At 33.1% G+C, this 20,391-nt stretch overlaps 3 protein-coding genes across 3 annotated transcripts; 2 read left to right on the top strand and 1 right to left on the bottom strand.

The window, feature by feature from the left end:
• The first annotated feature begins 340 nt into the window (after positions 1-340).
• Positions 341-3,224, top strand: LOC114374993 (U-box domain-containing protein 17-like). Its single transcript, XM_028332724.1, has one exon. The coding sequence runs from the start codon at positions 844-846 to the stop codon at positions 2,992-2,994; it is 2,151 nt and encodes a 716-aa protein (XP_028188525.1). The 5' UTR covers positions 341-843; the 3' UTR covers positions 2,995-3,224.
• A 7,626-nt stretch (positions 3,225-10,850) lies between these two features.
• On the top strand, positions 10,851-12,092 carry LOC114373297 (transcription repressor OFP5-like). The gene has a single exon (XM_028330792.1). It carries the CDS (start codon positions 10,851-10,853, stop codon positions 12,090-12,092), a length of 1,242 nt encoding a protein of 413 aa, XP_028186593.1.
• A 4,747-nt stretch (positions 12,093-16,839) lies between these two features.
• LOC114377310 (heat stress transcription factor A-4a-like) lies at positions 16,840-18,981 on the bottom strand. Its single transcript, XM_028335760.1, has 2 exons — positions 18,083-18,981; positions 16,840-17,950 (listed from the first exon to the last, which is right to left on the bottom strand). The coding sequence occupies exons 1-2, from the start codon at positions 18,299-18,301 to the stop codon at positions 16,991-16,993; spliced, it is 1,179 nt and encodes a 392-aa protein (XP_028191561.1). The 5' UTR covers positions 18,302-18,981; the 3' UTR covers positions 16,840-16,990.
• Positions 18,982-20,391: the final 1,410 nt, after the last annotated feature.

The raw sequence follows: 20,391 nt of genomic DNA, 5'->3' as shown, positions 1-20,391 counted from the left end.
AAAAACGAACAAACGAAGGGCATCAAAGAAAGGTGTACCTCAAACACTATTTCACCCACAAAGTCAAAACCTAAACAACACACAAGACAGAGCCAGCAAAGAGTCCCAACTTCCCCATCTATTACCATTTAAGCCTCATCTGAAATAAAGTAACAACAACTAATAAGTAATAATACTAACATCTCTTTCAAGCCATTCCAAGAACACCAAAATTGTAATTTCCTACAAAAGCCGAACCCTTCTTTTTTAGGTTGACAAGCCAAACCAACCTATCTTTAACCCTTTGCTTTACTCTTTCCCTGCCTCGCAGTCGCAGCAAAGCAAGGGGAAACCAAACCTAACCCCAAAATAAATGCAAATAAAAAAACAAAACAAAAAATGAATGGACCAGAATCTGCATGATCAATCCGTCAAACTTAGGAAAGTCATTATCACGCAGGCTGCATCGAAACTCCTACGGGATTGAAAATTAGAAAAAAAAGAAACAACACAAAGTCATAGGAAATTCAGTCCCTCTTACTTTTCCTTCTTGCACTCATACGCGGATTCGGCCCATTTTTTAATTCTCCATCCTCATCGCTTCTTCTTAACCCTTTGAACATTCAATCCCTCACCCAACACCACCATCAACTGTTTCATAGTCTTTCTTTCTCTCTTGCGTTTCCCAGAATAATTTTTCCGGAAAATTTCTTCACTCCCACCCCAGATCTGAAACTTCCGCAAGTTCTTATCTTTTCCCTTAGAAACTTCTGTGTTCTTAAAATTATCATCTGGGTATCGAAGATAACAACATATTAAATCCCCCAAGTGGAGTTTCAACGCGGAAACCCTAGAATTTATTGAATGGCTTCAGGGGCAATTTTCTCGTCCCTCCGGCGGAGAAGGTCGCCGACGTTGGAAGCGTTTCTGGCCCCCGTTGACTTAAGCGACGTCGCTTTGGTTCAGACCCTCATCTCCGTTGCCAACGAGATTGTGTCGTGTTTTTCGAAGCGTAGTTTCTTCTTCCAGCGCAAGAACTCGCGGTCTCTGATCCGAAAAGTGGAAGTTTTTCAGTTGCTTTTGGAGTATTTGCGTGATTCCCAATCGGGTTCTTCGTGTCTTCCACCCACGGCGGTGCTTTGTCTCAAGGAGCTCTACCTCTTGCTCTACCGCTCCAAGATTCTCCTCGATTACTGCGCCCAATCGAGTAAGTTGTGGCTCTTGCTTCAGAACCATTCCATCTCTGGTCACTTCCATGATTTGAACCAGGAGATTTCTACCCTTATGGATGTTTTTCCTGTTAAGGATGTTTTGTTGAGTAAGGATGTTAGGGAACAGGTTGAGCTCTTGCAGAAACAGTCTAGAAGAGCTAAGCTTTTTATAGATATGAAGGATGATGCTCTCAGGCTTCGGTTTTTCTCCTTTCTTGATGAGTTTGAGAATGGAGGGATTCCTGATTCTGCTGAATTGGGGTCTTTCTATGTTGAGAAGCTGCAGATTGTTGATGCGGCTAGTTGTAGGACTGAAATTGAGGGCTTGGAGGAGCAGATTGTTAATCATGAAGGTGACATTGAGCCTACTATTTCTGTGCTTAATGGGTTGGTGGCTATGACTAGATATTGCAGGTTTTTGCTCTTTGGCTTTGAGGAGGATGAGCTTGGTTTTGAGAGTGGAAGTCAGAAGAAGCCTAAGAGGAGGTTGATTACTCAGGAAATTGCTGAAACGTTTTTTACTGTTCCTAAGGACTTTTGCTGTCCAATTTCGTTGGATTTGATGAGAGACCCTGTGATTATTTCCACTGGTCAAACCTATGACCGGAGTTCAATTTCGAGGTGGATGGAAGAAGGGCATACTACTTGCCCCAAAACAGGTCAAATGCTTGCTCACACTCGTCTTGTTCCAAACCGGGCTCTGAGGAATTTGATTGTGAAGTGGTGCACTGCACATGGAGTTCCTCTTGAGCCACCAGAGGTCATGGATGCGATGGGTGAAGTTTTCCCGTCGGCCTGTCCCACCAAAGCTTCCCTTGAAGCCAACAGAGCCACAGCGACGCTTCTCATTCAACAGCTCGCTGGTGGGTCTCAAGCTGGGAAGACTGTGGCTGCCCGGGAAATAAGGTTGCTTGCAAAAACTGGAAAGGAAAACCGAGCCTTCATTGCAGAAGCAGGGGCAATTCCGTATCTGAGGAATTTACTTTCATCGCGAAATGCTGTTGCTCAGGAGAATTCTGTGACTGCGCTGCTCAATTTGTCCATTTTTGACAAGAACAAAAGTAGGATTATGGACGAGGAAGGGTGTCTAGGATCGATTGTTGATGTGTTGAGATTTGGACACACCACAGAGGCAAAGGAAAATGCTGCTGCGACGTTGTTCAGTCTATCGGCCGTCCATGACTATAAGAAAATAATTGCAGATGAGATGCGAGCAGTCGAGGCCCTCGCAGGACTGTTGCAAGAGGGGACTCCAAGAGGAAAGAAGGATGCTGTGACAGCTTTGTTCAATCTTTCCACACACACTGAGAATTGTGTTAGAATGATCGAGGCCGGGGCAGTGACAGCTCTTGTTAGTGCTTTGGGGAATGAAGGAGTTTCAGAAGAAGCAGCTGGTGCACTGGCCTTGATCGTCCGGCAGCCAATTGGGGCCAAAGCAGTGGTGAATGAGGAATCAGCAGTGGCTGGATTAATTGGAATGATGCGTTGTGGAACACCGAGAGGTAAAGAGAATGCGGTTGCAGCGATGCTCGAGTTGTGCCGGAGTGGAGGTGCAGCTGCAACAGAAAGGGTTGTGAAGGCACCAGCTTTGGCCGGATTACTTCAAACCCTTCTTTTTACGGGGACAAAACGCGCAAGAAGAAAAGCAGCTTCACTTGCAAGAGTTTTTCAGAGATGTGAGCATGCAACTTTACATTATGGTGGATTAGGTGTTGGCTATGCGTTTGCTAGCAATTCAAATACAACTAGGGATACCAGCTTTGCGGGTGATGTTTCAGTACCAATGTCCATTTCTGTGTTATAGTGGTAATACTCCTGTGTTTACTTAAGTTCCCAATTTTTGTTGTAACTTGTAAGTGTTTACAGATTCTTTTATTGAAATTTAAAGTCATAAGAAATTATAGCAATATCATCATGTATTCTAAGAGATCCAGGAGTGTTGTTGAGCAGTTAGCCTCAACACATATGTTATGAGTCAAATGATGTAAGAATAGAGAATGCTCATAAAAAAGAGAGACCATGTCTGGAATCATATTTGTTTCTTGCCTTTTTTTCTACTTATTTTCATAATCGATGATGGCCATGGCGACAGAACCTCGCACATACGCAATCATATCAACATATATAATTTGGGACATCTTTGCGCGTCACATTATCACTTTTAACCACAAATTCGTAAACAATCTATGAGTTTCTTACGCTAGCTGTTTTCATTTTTTTTTTCTCTCTCCAAAAGTCCAGCGGTTGGACCAGCCTAGTGATTTGTGAGTATTGAATTAGAACCGTTAAATTGGACCATAGTGTGAACAATTAAAATATTTTTGTGTTATGTAATATAAAGAGTGTTTTTAATTATAAATTCAATTTGTTCTCCAGTCCTCTGTCAATAAAATGGGTGTGTTCAGATTGAGTTGCGTCTCGCTGGATATTACGTGAGGAATGCCTCAAATCAAATGTGATTCTTAAATTCTATAGTTATCACAGTCCACTAAATCTGTTCCTAGAAGAATCTAGACTTAGACTATACGGGTGAATGTTCTATTCTTTTTTGTCCACGATGGCATTGATACACTTTTTATTGGCATAAAGTTAAAACGAAGGTAGATCACACAGATGAGATGCTCCCTGCCTGGAGTGTCTATGCTCTTTTGATCCATGAGAAAGCAATTGGGGTGAGTGTGCATTTGTATCGTGGGAAAGGTACGAGGGAGAAAATTCTTCGAGTAATTTTATGAAGATCCTGAAAAGAGGTTAGGAGGTAGATATTTCAAAGAGGGATATTATTCTCGAAATTAAAGTAATTGGCCCCTTTGAGTGGTGCAGGATAGTCGTCAGACTCATCACTTATTCTTTCCTTTCCCATAATTATGACGCTGATGACCAAACCAGGTTTCCTCCAATCAGATTCTTTCCATGGATGCACATCACCACTGTATCAAAAAGCTCATCACATGTTTCATTTGAAAAAAATAGAGTACAGAATATTTTATCAACATAATACAAGAGATTAGTCTCTCATTAAGATTCAAATCCCGATAAGAAAGTATATACTTAGTGTTTGATCTTTCTTCCAACATGATTGCTTTAGAGAATAGTACATGTCAAAAATATAAATATTTTTTTTAAAATTCATTTTAAATAAAAAATTGACAATTTTATTTTATTTTCCTTTAATTTTTTTGTATAAGAAGGGAAAATTAAAGATATTTTCTCAAAGTAAACAACTATTGTTTCTGCTCTATATTTTCGATAAAAATAAATAAATAAAAAGATTGATTAACCAAAGAAGAAGAAAAAGTGTCAAATAGAATTGAATTTTTCGTCTCAGGAAAAAAAAAGATTGAATTTTCCGTATGAAGAATATGGTGATCAACGATATGTTTGTAACGTTAATTTATTTTCAACTGATGAATTGATAATAACTTCAACGTTTAAATGCATTTTTAGTCTATATAATTTAGTTTTTTTTTTTAATTTTCGTTTCTTTTATTTTTTTCTTTCTAAACCTTGTAAAATGTAATTATTTTATTTTTAGTTGTGAAAGTGCTTTAAATATATTTTTTTCATTGTTTCTCAAAGAATTTTTTTCTATTTAATACATTTTAAAGACAAAAAATAAAATAAACACATTTTACTAGAATTAAAATATATTTTTACAGAAATAAAAATAAAAAATACATTAAATTACAAGAAAAAAATGTATTTAAACCTAATTTTAGTGGTTATGCAGCAGGTCCCCATAAGTTCTGAATCCCCTATATTTTATCTTCTTTTTACGTGCCTTATATTTTATCTTAAATATTTACAAGAAGAAGATACATGTTAATTTTGTGATTCAAAATTCGTCATAAATCCTTTCTAAACATTCAAACCAGTTGGAGGGATTCCAGTCCTGCAGATTCCACGCCGTCCAAACAATCCATGAAAACAATGATCATGGACTCATGGTAGCTTGTTTGTTTCTGCCATCGCTTTTTGGGAAGTAATTGGAGCCACACATTACAGGTTTTTCTAAATGCTTGACTAACAACAGACATTCTATTAAAATCTAAATATCTGTAGACACGTTCTAATCTAAAATTTATGATTAATATTATTAAAACTATTTTATCTAACTTTAAAACAAATTCACTTCAACTTGTGGATATTAATTAAACAGATATGTGCATCTCATTTTTATTTATTTATTTGTGTACAATAACATTAATGAAGTTTAAACCTATACTCTCGTACACTACATACACCTCTAATTGCCTAAGGTAATTAATCCATTATAGGCATAATATTCACTATTCATGAGATAAATTTTATTGTACGGGTGAGGTAAGGTGGGGCATGACTTCACCAAACGAGTATTTAATATTCAAGACTAAATGAATGAGAAAGAAAGTGGTAACACAAAGGACACGTAAATGAAAAATAATTGGAGATTTCGCCAAAAACTTATAATCAGAGAGACATGGTGGTAGTTGAGGTTGAGTAATATGCTGCAGTTGGAGAAAGACGGTTGTTAATGGTGACAATAACACTGTATTAGTATTAATTTTCAATTGCTTTATTGATTCTCAGCCATTATATTAGTCGTACTTTGTTGCTCCATCATTAATTTTGTCCGACCAAAGAAGCAGCTCGAATGGAGTGTCTTATGTCCCAGCAATGGGACCAGTTCACCCGATTAATCTTTTGCTCATCATGAAAATGGAGTTTTGTTAGAGTTGTTATAGTGTTATTTTAATAATAAAAAAATAAAATTTAGTCTCAGTAATCTATGCCAAAGTTTTAGTACATATTTGGATAAACTTTTCCAACATAGTTTGTATCATTTTTGAGGCAAAAACACAAAAAACATGTAAATTTGTTACTTTTGCATTTTATCTATTGAAAAGAGTGAAAATTGGTGACAACGTACGTAAATACACACATACTCTTAAAAAGTAATCTATAATTATAATTTTGACTGCAATTAAAAGTTTTTTTAGTGTTTGATAGTGTAATACGACTACAACTATAATCAGATCAATCACATTTATTTATTTGTAATTTCTTATCATATCAAAAAAATAAAACTGCAATAATGACTGTAATTTAAAACTTTATGTTTGTCAATCATTAATACCAATTTTTAATGCATGAATTATCAAAGCAAGGTAGAGATAAATATCATTCAAGAAGACGAGACAAATTCTAAGAAATTAAACCTAGAACTATAATTTTTTTATTATAAAAAAGTAAGTTAAAATGATTTAAAATTCAATTCAGAAAATCATATAAACTCTTTTATCCAAATAGTTTTTGTTTTTAAATTTAAGTTTGAAAATAAAATTGAGTACAAAATTTAATATCACTTCTAAGAGAACCTTAGAGATTAAAAAACAATAAAATCAATATGTATCATAGAGATCTACCGTGAATTTTGTATGGAGATGTAGTAAATTATTATCAGAATTTAAGGCAAATTGCCATAATTTGAACAACAAACTTCATGCAAATTATCATCATGCAAACATATAGCATATAATAATTATCTAAGGTTCTGTTTGAAGTGGTAATAAATTTGTTATCACTTCATACAAACTTTACTACTAGAAGATGTGAGTGAATTATGATAATAATTTGCCTTATATAAAAATCTCTCGTCTTCTGGTTTTTTTCTTAAAAAAAAAAAAAGTGTCCAGTGGTCCCATTTTTTATTTCTTTCCCATTTGCCAGTTCTATTTTGTAAATGATGAGTTTTTCCCTATTTTACACTTGACATTACTCGATATATTGTTTCCCAAATTACGCAATCTTCAAAATTTCAAGTCATGATAACATTCACACATATAGTATAATGTGTCAGCCCCCCTTTTTGGGTAGTTCTTAGATGTCTAAAGTTACGTGTGGTTTTCATTTAGTTATATTTGGTCATCATGGGCAATTAGTTAATTTTGGATTTCTCAAAATACTTTTTCTCAACTTTGTCTATATCTTATTTATTATATCATAATTTATTACACCGGATAATATATGAAATTTTAGTAAGATAAAATAAACAAGATAATAACACTAAAAGTTCCCATAAAGTTAGTATTTCTCTTATTTATTATATCATACTAATATTTACATTTTTTATTGAAAAATTAAGCATACTTCTTTTATACAGTATTTCTCTTGCTTTGTAGTTTTAAAGGGCATTAATATATGGTCTGTATATAAAAATAGGAGAAGTAAGTGTAATTTTTTAAAAATAATGGCTATTAATGTGTATTAAAAGATTAAAAAAATCCTCATTTCTCACTAATTTGTTGCCATGAGAAAGGAATGCTATTCCATCCCTATTTTCCATTGCAAAAATTTATTGTTCCATGTGTAAAGTTAAAGGAATTAGATGTACTCTTCCTAAAAAAGGAAATAGGAATAATGGTGTACATATAATTAATGTTAAACTCAGATGAACGGTTATATACAAATTAAAGGATTTATTGAGAATACAATTTTTAATTTATAACAAAAATATCAAGTTTATTGTTAGGGAAAATCTGAGATTAAGGAATTAGGGACTTTAGTTAACTTATATTAATATGGAAAAAAGAAAATGTAATAATTTGATTGTGCAGCATATCAGGGAAACAAGTACTCTAGAAATCGTATCCAGAAATATTAAATTAAAATAGGAGGATTAATTGTCAATTTGCGTTGCAGAGATGGGCTTGTACTGTGTCTGTTTATAGACCATAGTCCCGTTTGAGTATAATTGATGTCATCTTGAAGCAATAATAGCCATGTTTTAATCTGTATGTACATTATACTGTACTTATTGAAAAGAGCTTAATTATCAGCTTATCAGAGGCCCACGAAGACGCCTTACAAATGTGAAAGCAATTGATAGCCATTGCCTATTGGGCTTTCTTCTGGAAACTTATTGCTCCGATTCCTTTACTTGATTTCCAATCTAGGGCCAAGCTTTGTTGTTCATGGATCACCTACAGCTCCAATATACTTTACTGCAGCAAAATTCAAAATGTCGTTTTTTTTTTTCTTTTTCAAACTACACTCTCAAACATAGTTTTTTCTATTATACTCACCCATTAGTTAAAATTTACTACAAAAGTACAAAATAATGAGTGAATCTTCTAAAACAAAGTGAGGCGAACACAATTTTGTATTTTATAACGAATTTTAGCCAATAATAAAGAATATTAGAAAAAGTGAATTAGAAAGTTTGTTTTTATTTCTCTCTCTCTTTTTAACCAAGTTTGAAGTTCCTATGTTTAACCATTAGTGAAAAAAATAAGAAATCTCACGCTGGGACCATTTGCCAACGAGTATGGAAAATCATGGCAAGTATTAAGTGTTTAATTGAGCCTGAACTTTCTTATTACTCCTTTCTTTTAGTATCTCAACATGAAGGTGACGTAAGCGGATCCTTATTTCCCTTTAAATTAACATGACTGTAGTTTTTTTTAGCTCTTTTATAGAAGGTAATCTTATTCTAGTCTTGTGATATTAAAACATGACTGCATAATATTACAAGAAAGAAAAATAGACAAATTTTGTTATGTGGAAAATTTGAGCGTTTCTTTCACATAAGGTAAAGAAAAAAAATTGTGCGTTTCTTTACCAGCACGCAAAGAAAATGGCAAACCCAACTTTTCGTTCATTTACTTGGTTGGGAGTCCAAAAGTTTTTAATCACTTCGTACTTAGAATTGCAGTGCAGTGACCAATTATAGCCTAACATGTAGAGTTAGCAGCTGCAAGATAATCGGATTTTTCTGATGATATGGACTTGATCATTTTCAAGACCAAATTGAATGCTGTAATAAGCAGTTGGAAATAAATTACAAAAAGCATCATAATCATAATGATAATAACACTAATAAGTTAATAACTACCTTCTATATAAGCAATAGTACATAACATACATGAGGTTTCATAAAAAAAAAACTAGTAGTACATATAAAGGGAAAGAAAAATATTCCCATTGATCATTTTTCCAGTTTCCTTACTTCTGTGGCACATATGAAACACTTCTTCGGTTAGTTTTTCTTGAAGTGCTAAATACACTTTCAGGATCTAGATATACTCATGAATACTAAATGTTTTGTATTTGGCTAAAAATGAATGTTCCTTTGAGCGGGCTCTGTTAACGGACCTCTAATTTGGCGCTTCTCTTTAAAGCTAAAAGCTGCTTTTAATAAATAGTTTTATGATCAAGGGAAGGAAATTCAAAGCAAGGCACAACTGTAGTAAGTGATGATTATCCATCTATTTCAACATTGATTGAAATTTAGCAATTCCAGCTCATTGCCATTATCACACCATAAAATGCATTTGAAGCCAATAGTTAACTTAATGAGTAAGAGCCTTAGCTGAAAGAACAATGATTTCACGAGCATAATTTTGGCCTTCCGAACAGAGGGATGCGAAATTAGAACCATCTGCCATATATTAAATTAACGATATAGTTAACTGGGATGAAATTTCAAAGGGGTTCCTAGCTTAAATCACAAAATTGGTGGAGGGTGGGACTTCTTGCAGATCTGACTTATTCACTTAATTGAAATGTTTTAGTCAACAACAAAAAATTCAATAACCAATTTACAATTTTGTTTCTTCATACTGCCACACCCTTCTCCATGGTTGTCATTTTACACAAGAATATATGTGAATGAAAAAAAGATTCACTTCCGGTCTTAATTAAAAGGCTTTGAAATGTTTTAGCTAATATTGAGAAATTCAATCAGCAATGAGAAAGATTTGAAAATTTGATCCTTTATACTGCCACACCCTTCTTCCTTCGTGTACACAAGAATATATGCGAATGAAGAAAAGATTAACCTTCGTGTATATCAAAATTAAATGGGCTACTACGATAAGAGCCCTGTTAAGGACTGTACCTTCAGGTATAGGTAACACTAACTAGCTGTTAATAATATAAATGGCGTACAAGCCAGCAAATCTAGTTAAGACAATGTCCTACTTCACTCTTTCACACAGCTTAATTTTTGTTTGGAAAAAACTTTCATAATATTTTATAGGTGCCGTTTATATTGTTATCTAGTTAGAACTTAGAATTGAACTTTTATCACGATTATCTGCATCATAAAAATTTAAATTAAAAAATTATATAAATATCAAAATAAAACTGTAAATCTAATTAAAAAATAAACATAATTAAATAAGATGTGAGATATTCAATTTTATTATCTTTTAATGAATTTCATTTAATAAAAATATTACTATATTTAAAAGAGTGTGTAAACAAAGAGTGTAACATTTCTCTTTCTCCTCTAACCTCTTCTTTAATCAATAGCAATAAATTGTAATATGTAACCATTACTTGATCCTTTGACCTTCAAACGGAGGTCCCCTCATTGGCACATAACCTTTTGCAAGTATAAACTAAAAAGCATCAAAAGTGGGTAAATGGTCACAGGTTTTGGGTGGTTGTGTGTCTTTTGAAAAACAGCAGAAGAAAACAGTAGGAAACCCACGTTCCCATTTAACATCCTAACCGTCCCACTACTACGTCTCACAGAGTTATGCCACTATGAAACAACATTATCTTCCACTTTGAGTTTTGATTCTTTCTATTCTATTTCTATCTTCCACAGACTATAGTAAAAACCTTAACCAAATCAAAAGGAGGATAATCACCTTGCCAAAAAATCAAATAATGATGAAGTGGGGAGGAAGAAAACACTCTTCAGCTTCTTCTTCTTCTTCTAGCTCTTCTTTTATTTCTCATGCATCTCCTTTCTCTTGGTTGTCAAAGTTCAAGCACATGAGAATCAATTCAGAAAGTGCTGGAAAAACGAAGCACAAGGCAAAGCAGAGTGGTTCACCACAGTATTCTTGTGAGTATGGAGAAGATAAATATTGTGTAAAGGATGATGATGGTGCTTTCTGTAGACAATTACCATTTAATGAAGAGAGTTATGAGGATAAGAAGAATAAAGATATTGATGATAATGTTAAAGTCATTTCCTGCTCAACCACAAGTTGCCTTGGTGTTAGAAGGGATGCTAAGAAACATGGAAAGAGAGAAGGCACACTCAAGTTAAAGGAGAAGGATAATATTGGTCTTGGAGAAGAAAGAAAGTTGCTGAATGATGGGAAGGTTTCAAAGGAGATGGATGAGTACAATAGAGAAAAGGAATATGAAAACTTAAGGAGAAGATTTGAGAGGAAAGCACAAAAGGCTTTTCAAGAGCAACTCTTGACATTAGGAAGAGAAGTGGAGGAAGTTGAGTTTGGATCCAGTAAAACAGTGGAAAAAGAAGATGTGTTGCAATATGAATCACCTAGAACAATTTGCACCCCAAGAACACATGCTTTTTCCACTTCATCAGTTTCAAAGAATCCTATCCTTGGAAATATTACAGAAGAGATTGAGAAAACTGAGAGGCTGTCTCCCAAGAAAATGAGTTCTGAGAGGCAGAACTTGAAACAATCTGAGGAGTTGAAGAGGCAGAAGCAACCACATCATCTTCCTCCCAGCAGAGAACTTCAAAGGAGGAAACAAAAGCCAAGCTCTAGGGTCAAAATACATTCTCCAAGGATGGTTTCCAAGGTTGAAATCTGCAAAATAAAGGCTCTAGAAGACATGAAGAAAGCAAAACTAAAGACAAAGAAAAAAAGGGAGGAAACTGTGGAGGAAACACCAGGATTAGAGAGCTTTGCTGTGATCAAGTCCTCATTGGATCCAAAGCAAGATTTCAGAGATTCAATGATTGAGATGATCATTGAGAATCAGATTAGCAAGCCAGAAGAAATGGAAGATCTGTTGGCATGTTATCTGACTTTGAATGCAGATGAGTATCATGATCTCATCATCAAAGTGTTCCGGCAGGTATGGTCTGACATGACCCGAGGTGGTTTGGGTATTAAACTAAACTTGCAATGGAGTTACTATGAATAAAAAAAACCTGTGTCTAGTTTACTGGCTTGACCACAATGAATATTCGTTCTAAAACCATATATATGTAGTTCTTGCTATGCTTTAGTTTTTCTTAGAACTCAATATTCTCTCCATGTAATTGTGTTTCCATAAATTTCAAGTTTAATTGCATCATCACGATCTCGAGTAACTCCATGCTTCCAAATAACTATTAATATGAGTTATTTCTTCTTTGTGCAATGTGCATGCATATGTACATAACATGCACAAAAAACTCTTGTTAGTAGTTATTTGGAAGCATGGTGGAATTGTTGACAATCTAATCATGATTAATTATCTAGCAAATGTTTGGCTCAGTAGTATATTCAATCCGCATTCGGTAGCATTGTTTTTGAAGAAGGTGTTACGTTAGGAATCCAAATGACAATATTAGCCAACAAGAGTTAATGCACACACTGCTATGATGCACATCATGTATGGCTTTTTGGGAAGGAAAAAGGGAAAGGAAGGAAAAGAGATGAAATGAAATGATATTTATTTTTCTTTTTCTAAGAGCATTGAGTTACAATTCACTTGCGGATACAAGACCCATCATCTAATTGCTTTCAAGTCAGGCATTCACAAGTTACAATGCCTGAAGAATACTAGGGATACTGTTAAAAGGAAGAAGCAATTAAGCTTCATTGCCCTTCAATGATATCTGCTTGAACCATGCTACAGCAGGCTTTTTTCTCAGCAACTTGATATTTTGATATATACATAAAAATAGCAGAAATGAACAAAGCTAACTCCATGACATTGTCTCACAACTTACGGCACGAGTCTATGCTAGCTAGATCCACTAATCGATACTACTAATTTGTTGAAGCCAACCAATTTCTGAATCATTAAAGCTTTCTCTTTAGCATTGTTTTCATGAACCCTTTAATTTATAGACTTACCACCTATCCTAAAACATGGGCATTCCTTTTGGTTATATTATCAAACGTTTAGAACTTTAGCTACATATTGTCCTCCCATCACGTGCCAGCATGGCAGCATCCTAGAAGTTCTTACTCAATACTCACTAACCAGAGACATAGCCCACTAAACAAGAGTCTCGAGTAAATGACAAAGTTAGTTTCTGAAACTGTGATTCCTTGTTACTTTAGTTTCTTTTTTTTTTCCTAACACAATCAAATATAAACTAAATCAGTTACCGAAATGTTTATTTTGAAAAATATTTAAATATTAATTAAACAATATTAGTTTAAAATGATAGTATAAAGCGATATTTTGATTAAAAAATGTTAAAGCAACTAAGAATTAACATTTAAAAATCTTTTTGCCTAACTTATTAAGGTAGCAATATGTATTTGTTTAGTCCGCATTAATGGATTCCATATATACAATTTAGTCTTTTTGTTTTTTCGTAGCGGTAATAAGGATCAAACCTATATTGGGTATGTATACTACTCGCGTTAATATGACCCATATTTATTAGAAATCCAGACAAAATAATCTTAGTGAAGTTTGGCTAACCCTCTTTTCTTTAGACTAATTTTTGGACTCAAGTTACACCTAATCCATATCTATCTAGCATGGTATCAAAGCTTTTACTGACCTAGTGGTTTAGAATTCAATATGTGTGTGTCACCTCTGTTATTTAAATAAATAAATAAATAAAGTTGAGTTTAAGCACCATGAGGCATGAGCAGATTTAGGCGTATATATATATAAAGTTATCAATTTCCTAAATTATGTTGCATGAAGACTTTATGCTTTGACCTGCAATTCTATCGTAATAACCATGATGATCATCAACCCAAAAATCATTTATCTTTTGAAGATTAACTTATCATAATTCCCTGATTGTTTCTTTTACATTTTGATCTTTCTCTTTCATTTCTCAGTCTATGATATTCAAGACTCTATGTGCAAAGTTAACATACATAAAAACCTAATCACTAATATTATATTAAACAATCTTAATTACGCTGTAGAAGACCTAATTCGTATTGAAACTCTGCATATTTTTTATATACATGTCGTTGCTCATTCAACATTCAACACTTCATAAGTTTAGTTAATACGCCAAGTCAATCATTTCATTATAAAATCTTAACAACTGTCAATAGAGGGGAAAAAATTGTAATAAATTTTGCACATTTCATAAGATTATATACAGGGATTAAATCAACACATATTTTTCACTTTCACAGCCAAATTGTATATTTACTAATCATAGTTACGAGCACAATGATTTGGCCATGCGATGATGCGATCTTCCACTTTGGTCAAAGTCTACGGTTTAGTTTTGCCTTTGACTGGGTCAATTGTCCACTACCCCCATTCAGTTTCATTTTCGGTGGGTTGTGAAAGTGAAGTGGATTACAACTTGTGACTTGTGAGCAAAAATGTAAAAGTTGCAAGCAAAAACATTTTAATGATTGTTTCACTGATTTGATAGTATTTTTTTATATATAAGAAACTTCATGAAATAAATAAAAGTTATACCAGCGGTTATGAAAAAAAACAACTAAAAGTTGATGAAATTTCAACTGCAGTGGATATTTTTGTTTAATTTTTGTTTTGCATTTCGGGGCTCGAGGAACTGGAAAAAAAATCGTAAAAAAGAAAATTGACGAAAAAAGTTATTTAAATGTCCAATTGCTGGGCAACTACATTTTCAAATTAGCATATCATAATTTCATCACAGCCTTGGTATTTTGCTGCAGGCCTTTGAAAGCGAGAAGTTTTGTGTATTTTGAGAATATATATAACACTACCCTAATAAAAACATAACTCGTGACGACCAAGGCTTTAAATATAGATACAAAACTGCTGAAAATATGTTGGAAGTTCTTTGAACTCTGTAAGCAATGTTTAGAAAATTTCATTAAATTCCTGAGATGAATCATCGTCGAATTGGTAAATGTATTTTTAATACTATATGATATATTAAATAATTAACTGACATAATCATTAAAAAAAATTAAACAAACTTATAAATTAACATAGAAAACATGCATGTCTTACCAAATAAATAATGCTCCCTTGGATGATGACAGTAGGTTACACAAACAATCAAACAAATAGCTGATAATTGGGTTTACACCTTTGAATCCCTGTCACCCCTAGATACAAGATACTAAAAATCAGTTAATTAAGCTCAGATTTAGCTTCAGGGTCATAATAACGCCGATACAATACTCCTAAGAAATTAAGCTAAGATTCACAAATCACAGCCATTGACATTTCAGATAAATACACATGCCTGAGATATCTCAAGTATAAATCAATATAAATTGCACGTTTTCAAGTTAATCAGTTATCAGCAACTTAAATTCACAAGTCTGTAACACAAATAGGAACTTCTTTTATTGTTTCTAGCATACTCATATTCTTCTACTTTCTATATACCTAATTTGAAATAAAAAAAAATAAAGACAAACTGCTAAATGCATCAGCCAAGAGTAAAATAAGGACTCCACCAAGAAATTAGGTGCACATCATGCCATCACATGGTTTAGCAGAAAGCTTCATGACCAAAATAAATCGAGCCCCTAAAATAAGCAAATCTAAACATGTAATAGTCAAATCCAAACGAAGGCCAGAAATATGAACTAAATAACCAGAACTCCATCATGGGAATAAAAAATAGCAATAATCGAAGAAAAAGCAGAGAGAAATTAATGGACAATTGAACATATCAAAATGGCATGACTGACATGTTCTCCAGATTCGGTAAAAAAATTAAATGGACTATCATGGATAAAAAAAATTATTTAGAAAAAGAAAGTTGATAAATACATACATTATACGTAACCAGAATGTGTATGTATGTGTGTACACACTCACAATCATAAATCATTTTATCTTGTATTTCCTAATATGAAAAATCCTAGTTTTCTAGTAATCTATTGTCTAAACTCGAGACTATAAATTTATTAATCAGAAGACCTGTGAAAATTATTGAATGATGAAATTGGAGCTAAAAGTATCTACTCACAATATCTTCTTGCTCCCAATACAAAAATTATCAATTTCAGTAATCAGTTTTTAAATGTGATATTCTTAAGCCTGGTAGTATCATTTAAATCTCATAAATTCAATATGCAACAGTTCTTTCCATCCTAATTAGTGAAGCAACATAGCCCTAAATAATCTAAAAAAATATTCGTGTTCATAGTGAAAGCAAGAGACAAGTACTACCACTCTTCAACCTTAATCCCAAACAAGACAAAAGGTACTTACTACAATTACTTCTTCACAAGTAGTACGATATGGGGTAATAGGTATGTATTCTTTTCTCACTTATCTTATTTACAAATAATGTCATCCATTACATGATTTAACAAAATCACATTATAGACCCTTTTTTAAATGTCAATATTTTTTAAATGTCAATATTGGTCGGGTACCACCCTGCAGGCAGTGTCGGACCCACATTAATTTGAGGGTGTATACTTACACCCTTTCATTTTTAAAAATTCATCAATAAATTTTCTTTTAAATTAAAAATTGTAAATAAAATCTTTTATTTTTATATTTTATTCCATTTATATTTATATAATTAAATCCATTAATTTAATTTTTTATAATTTATTCTCACTAACTTAGGATCTTGATTCCACCACTGCCACCACCATCACCTGTGGGAGACCGCAACAGATGGTATATGCAGTTGGTTTCTATTATATGGAAAAGCAACATAAGGAATGGATCAATAGGGAGAAAAGTGTAGAAAAACGAACCATACTTTTAGCACAGTAGAACCAAAAGAGAGTGAGCAGTATAAAAATTGACTAAATTCTATAGAGGATGCAATCATTTAACCAAAAATATAGAATATGTATACCTACATTTATTACATGAAAATTGAGGGGCATCACAAGCTAAAAGGAATAATCAATTGCAACTAAGTTTGCTCTGCTTTGCTAAGAATGCCCCATCTGTTCTGGAGGGTTATTTACATTCCTAATGTTCCACCAAAATTTGGCATTACTTCTGCCATCAGAATCCTCTCTTTCAGACTGAGCTTCCTGCATTTCTGACGAACCAGGATTCTCTGTCAAGAATCGTTCCCAGAATATGTCATTAACACCAGTAGTCAGAGGAGCTGTTTCGACAGGTTGTTCTTTTGATGCATCAAGATCAGGAGCCGCAACTACAGCTGGCTCAGAACTCACGTTGATTCCATGTGACTTAGGCTGATCTTCAACTTCTAGTTGCACACAAGATATAGCTGGACTATCTGCACAACTTGTAGATTCATCAAAATCCAAGTTTAAATGACTTTGAACAAAGACGTCACCAACATCATGTGTAATATTCTCCCAAAACGTCATGGATGACTCAAGGAGATCCAACCGTTCTGTGCTCGATGAGAAAATAGAAGCACCATCTGCATTTTCCCTTGGTAATACTTGGGAAGTTTCCATATGATCTTCAATGCTAGCGTCATCACTAAAGAGACCACTTCTTGGCAACCTCCGTTTTCTATCCATGTTTTCTGTCAACAGCAAGAGATTTAAGGCAATCCCAGGTTTCTGCAACACTTGAGAGACAGAAGAAACCAAATTTTCTTGCTTCTTTTCCAACTTTTCCAAACGATCATTGGAGTGTTGTAATTGTACCTCATACATTTTCCACTCCTGTTCATGCATCTCTAACTCCCGAAGAAGTTGTTCTTTTTCATGTTTAAGCTTCTCTATCTCATCCTTAAAACTCTGCCTTTCTGATTCAGTCAGCGAAGAAACCCCTTGACCCTGGATATTCTGCAAAGAATGGCTATGGACAGGTTTGCGCCTATGGATGTTCTTCAAAAGATGTGGCTGACCTCTTACAAAATCATCATTTGCAAATTCCCATTGTTCAGGATCAATCTTTCTAAAGCCCTGATCAAACAGAAAACCATGTCACAGTTCAAGCAATCAAACCATTCATGAGAAAACAAGAAAACAAAACAAAGAAGAAGAAGAAAACAAGTTATCAAATCCATAAACATGAAGAAGATCGAATTTGCTTACGTAAGTGTTGAGCTGCCTGATGAAACTGGAAAAGTTGTTGTGCTTAAAGTATTTGGGTAACAAATCCCTTGAAAACTCTGGTGGGTTCCAAACAATGAAACTCCTATTGGTGGCACTCCATGAAACAATGGAATTAGTTGAAGGATCATCCACCATCTCATAAATCTTGGTGAGGAAAGGTGGCAGGGAACTAGAACTGCCCTGAGCTTCCTCCATCATCCAAAACACAAATCTCAAAGCAGACTGAACTCTCAAAAACCCTTTAGTATGTATACCCAGAAAGAAAGAAAAAACCTTTTACCTTTTTCACAAATTTAACCACTACAAAACAATACACAAATTTTTACATATATATATATAAAATACACTCCCTTGTTCTCCCATCATTTTCCTTTCTAGCTAGGTTTCATTAATCCCAGTAAACACCAATTAATAATTCCCGAAAAAAAAGAGACCCTTTTTTAGCAATTCAGTTCACAAACCCTCCTTCAAGCAAATTAATGTTCACAACCTTACCTTCACTCCCCCAGCTATAGCTGGTGTTGAATCACACACCCAAAGGTGAAACCTTTGTCGAGATTCAAATGCTCAAACACAAGAGCAAAGCTGAAAATGGAAACAGCGAAACCGAAAAAGGATTGCTTCTCCTCCAAATACGAAAAGTTCATATTTCTGTCCATAGTTGCCAAAAGCTCAAATTCTGACCATGATTTTCAACAGTATTTAATGAATTGATTTTTTCACAGAAAATGAAATATCTAATTTCATAAAGTTTTAAAAAATGAAAAAGAACTTGCTGGTCAAGTAAATAATAAATGAATATTTAATTAATAGTTTTTTTTATAAAAAAATAGAAAGACAATAAAATGAGATAAATTATCATTTTGAAGGAGATTGATGAGAAGGTGCAGGGAAAAAGAGATCTTTGGGTTATTTAGTGCTTCCAAATGTGTTTGGATCCTTCTAGGCAAGGTAGACAATTTTGAATTTTCTTCTTTTGATTCGTTTTCTATTTTTCAACACTATTTATTCTGATTGATTTTATCGGAAAAAACAAAAGAAAAAGAAGATTAAAATTACCCAAAAAAAAAGGAAATTCCAAGTATCTTTGACACATCGAGCACAGAAATTTGGTTGCTCTGACCTCGTACATGGATTGGAAGTTCATGAATATGTAAGATATAATGAGTGTCCTTGAACTATTAGTTTAAAAATAAAATAAAAATATTTATTATATTAAAAACAAAAAAATTAATATTTCTTTTTATATGTTTTTTTACTTCATTTCTTTTTATATGTTGTTCAAAGTTTTTAATTATTAGACAAATGAAAAGTCAAAAAATAAATGGCATTAACTTTAAAAATCCTTTTTTTTATGGAATTTTTTCTTACAACTAGTGTTTTTTTTCACAAGTTTCGAACATAAGAGATTGCTGGTATAAAAATACCTAAAGAGTTTGTACAGAGCAATGCCTGTGAATTTTTTTTATATATAATTAAAGAGAATTCGCATGTTTGATTTCACATTGGGAAATCAATTATGGGTTGATTTTGGATATATTTTTATATATTTAGTTTTAGGTTAAAGAATAATCAAAAACTGATTTAAGTTCTGAATTGGTTATATGTTTCAATAACTTTAAATAACTTTTGTGTTCAAAATTTTGGATTGAAACATATAAACATAAATCATATCACTTTAAAATTAATTTAACCAAAATTAATTTCATTAAAAATTAATTTTATCAACATACATCCAAACATACAAAAAAATAAAATAACTTATTTTCATATAAATTATCAATTATTCCGTTATGTTGAAAAGTTTAATATGATAAAACCTATTATTGTTGGTATAGGAGTACTAAAGTTTAAATAATTTACATAAAGTTTTAGATTAAAATTTTGTTACCGTCATGATTTATTAAAAAATAAAAGTTTAATGAGATAAGGTGAAAATAACTTATAAATATCACTATCAGTTATTTTTTGTCAGCTCTTCTTTGTAATTATTACATTTATAAGATGAATTAAATATAATATAAATAAACTCTTCAAACCTTATTTAAATTTCATGGGGTCTATTTCGGCTGATAACGAGAATAGGAAATAGGAATTGTAACAAATGAGGAAAAGTAACAAATTCGATAGAATCTTTGAAATGAACCAAAATACAGAAAATTCAAAATCAACTAATCAGGTTTAAGATGGGTTAGAATGAATTTGGACTAAGATTTTTTTTCTTTCTAAAAAAAACATTTAATGCGATGCGAGACAAATGAAAAGTGAGATTGCTTATAAAATTCACT

The sequence above is a fragment of the Glycine soja genome, chromosome 11 (assembly GCF_004193775.1).
Source record: "Glycine soja cultivar W05 chromosome 11, ASM419377v2, whole genome shotgun sequence".
Taxonomy (NCBI): Eukaryota; Viridiplantae; Streptophyta; class Magnoliopsida; order Fabales; family Fabaceae; genus Glycine; species Glycine soja.
Note: the sequence above shows the minus strand (reverse complement) of the source record. Positions and strands in the feature narration are given on the sequence as shown.

Bases quoted from the DNA above. Each gene is read 5' to 3' on its own strand.
- LOC114374993 (XM_028332724.1), top strand. From the start codon at position 844: ATGGCTTCAGGGGCAATTTTCTCGTCCCTCCGGCGGAGAAGGTCGCCG.
- LOC114373297 (XM_028330792.1), top strand. From the start codon at position 10,851: ATGAAGTGGGGAGGAAGAAAACACTCTTCAGCTTCTTCTTCTTCTTCT.
- LOC114377310 (XM_028335760.1), bottom strand. From the start codon at position 18,301: ATGATGGAGGAAGCTCAGGGCAGTTCTAGTTCCCTGCCACCTTTCCTC. The intron at 17,951-18,082 runs GTAAGCAAATTC...CTGTTTGATCAG, and splicing joins TCAGGCAGCTCAACACTTAC to GGCTTTAGAAAGATTGATCC.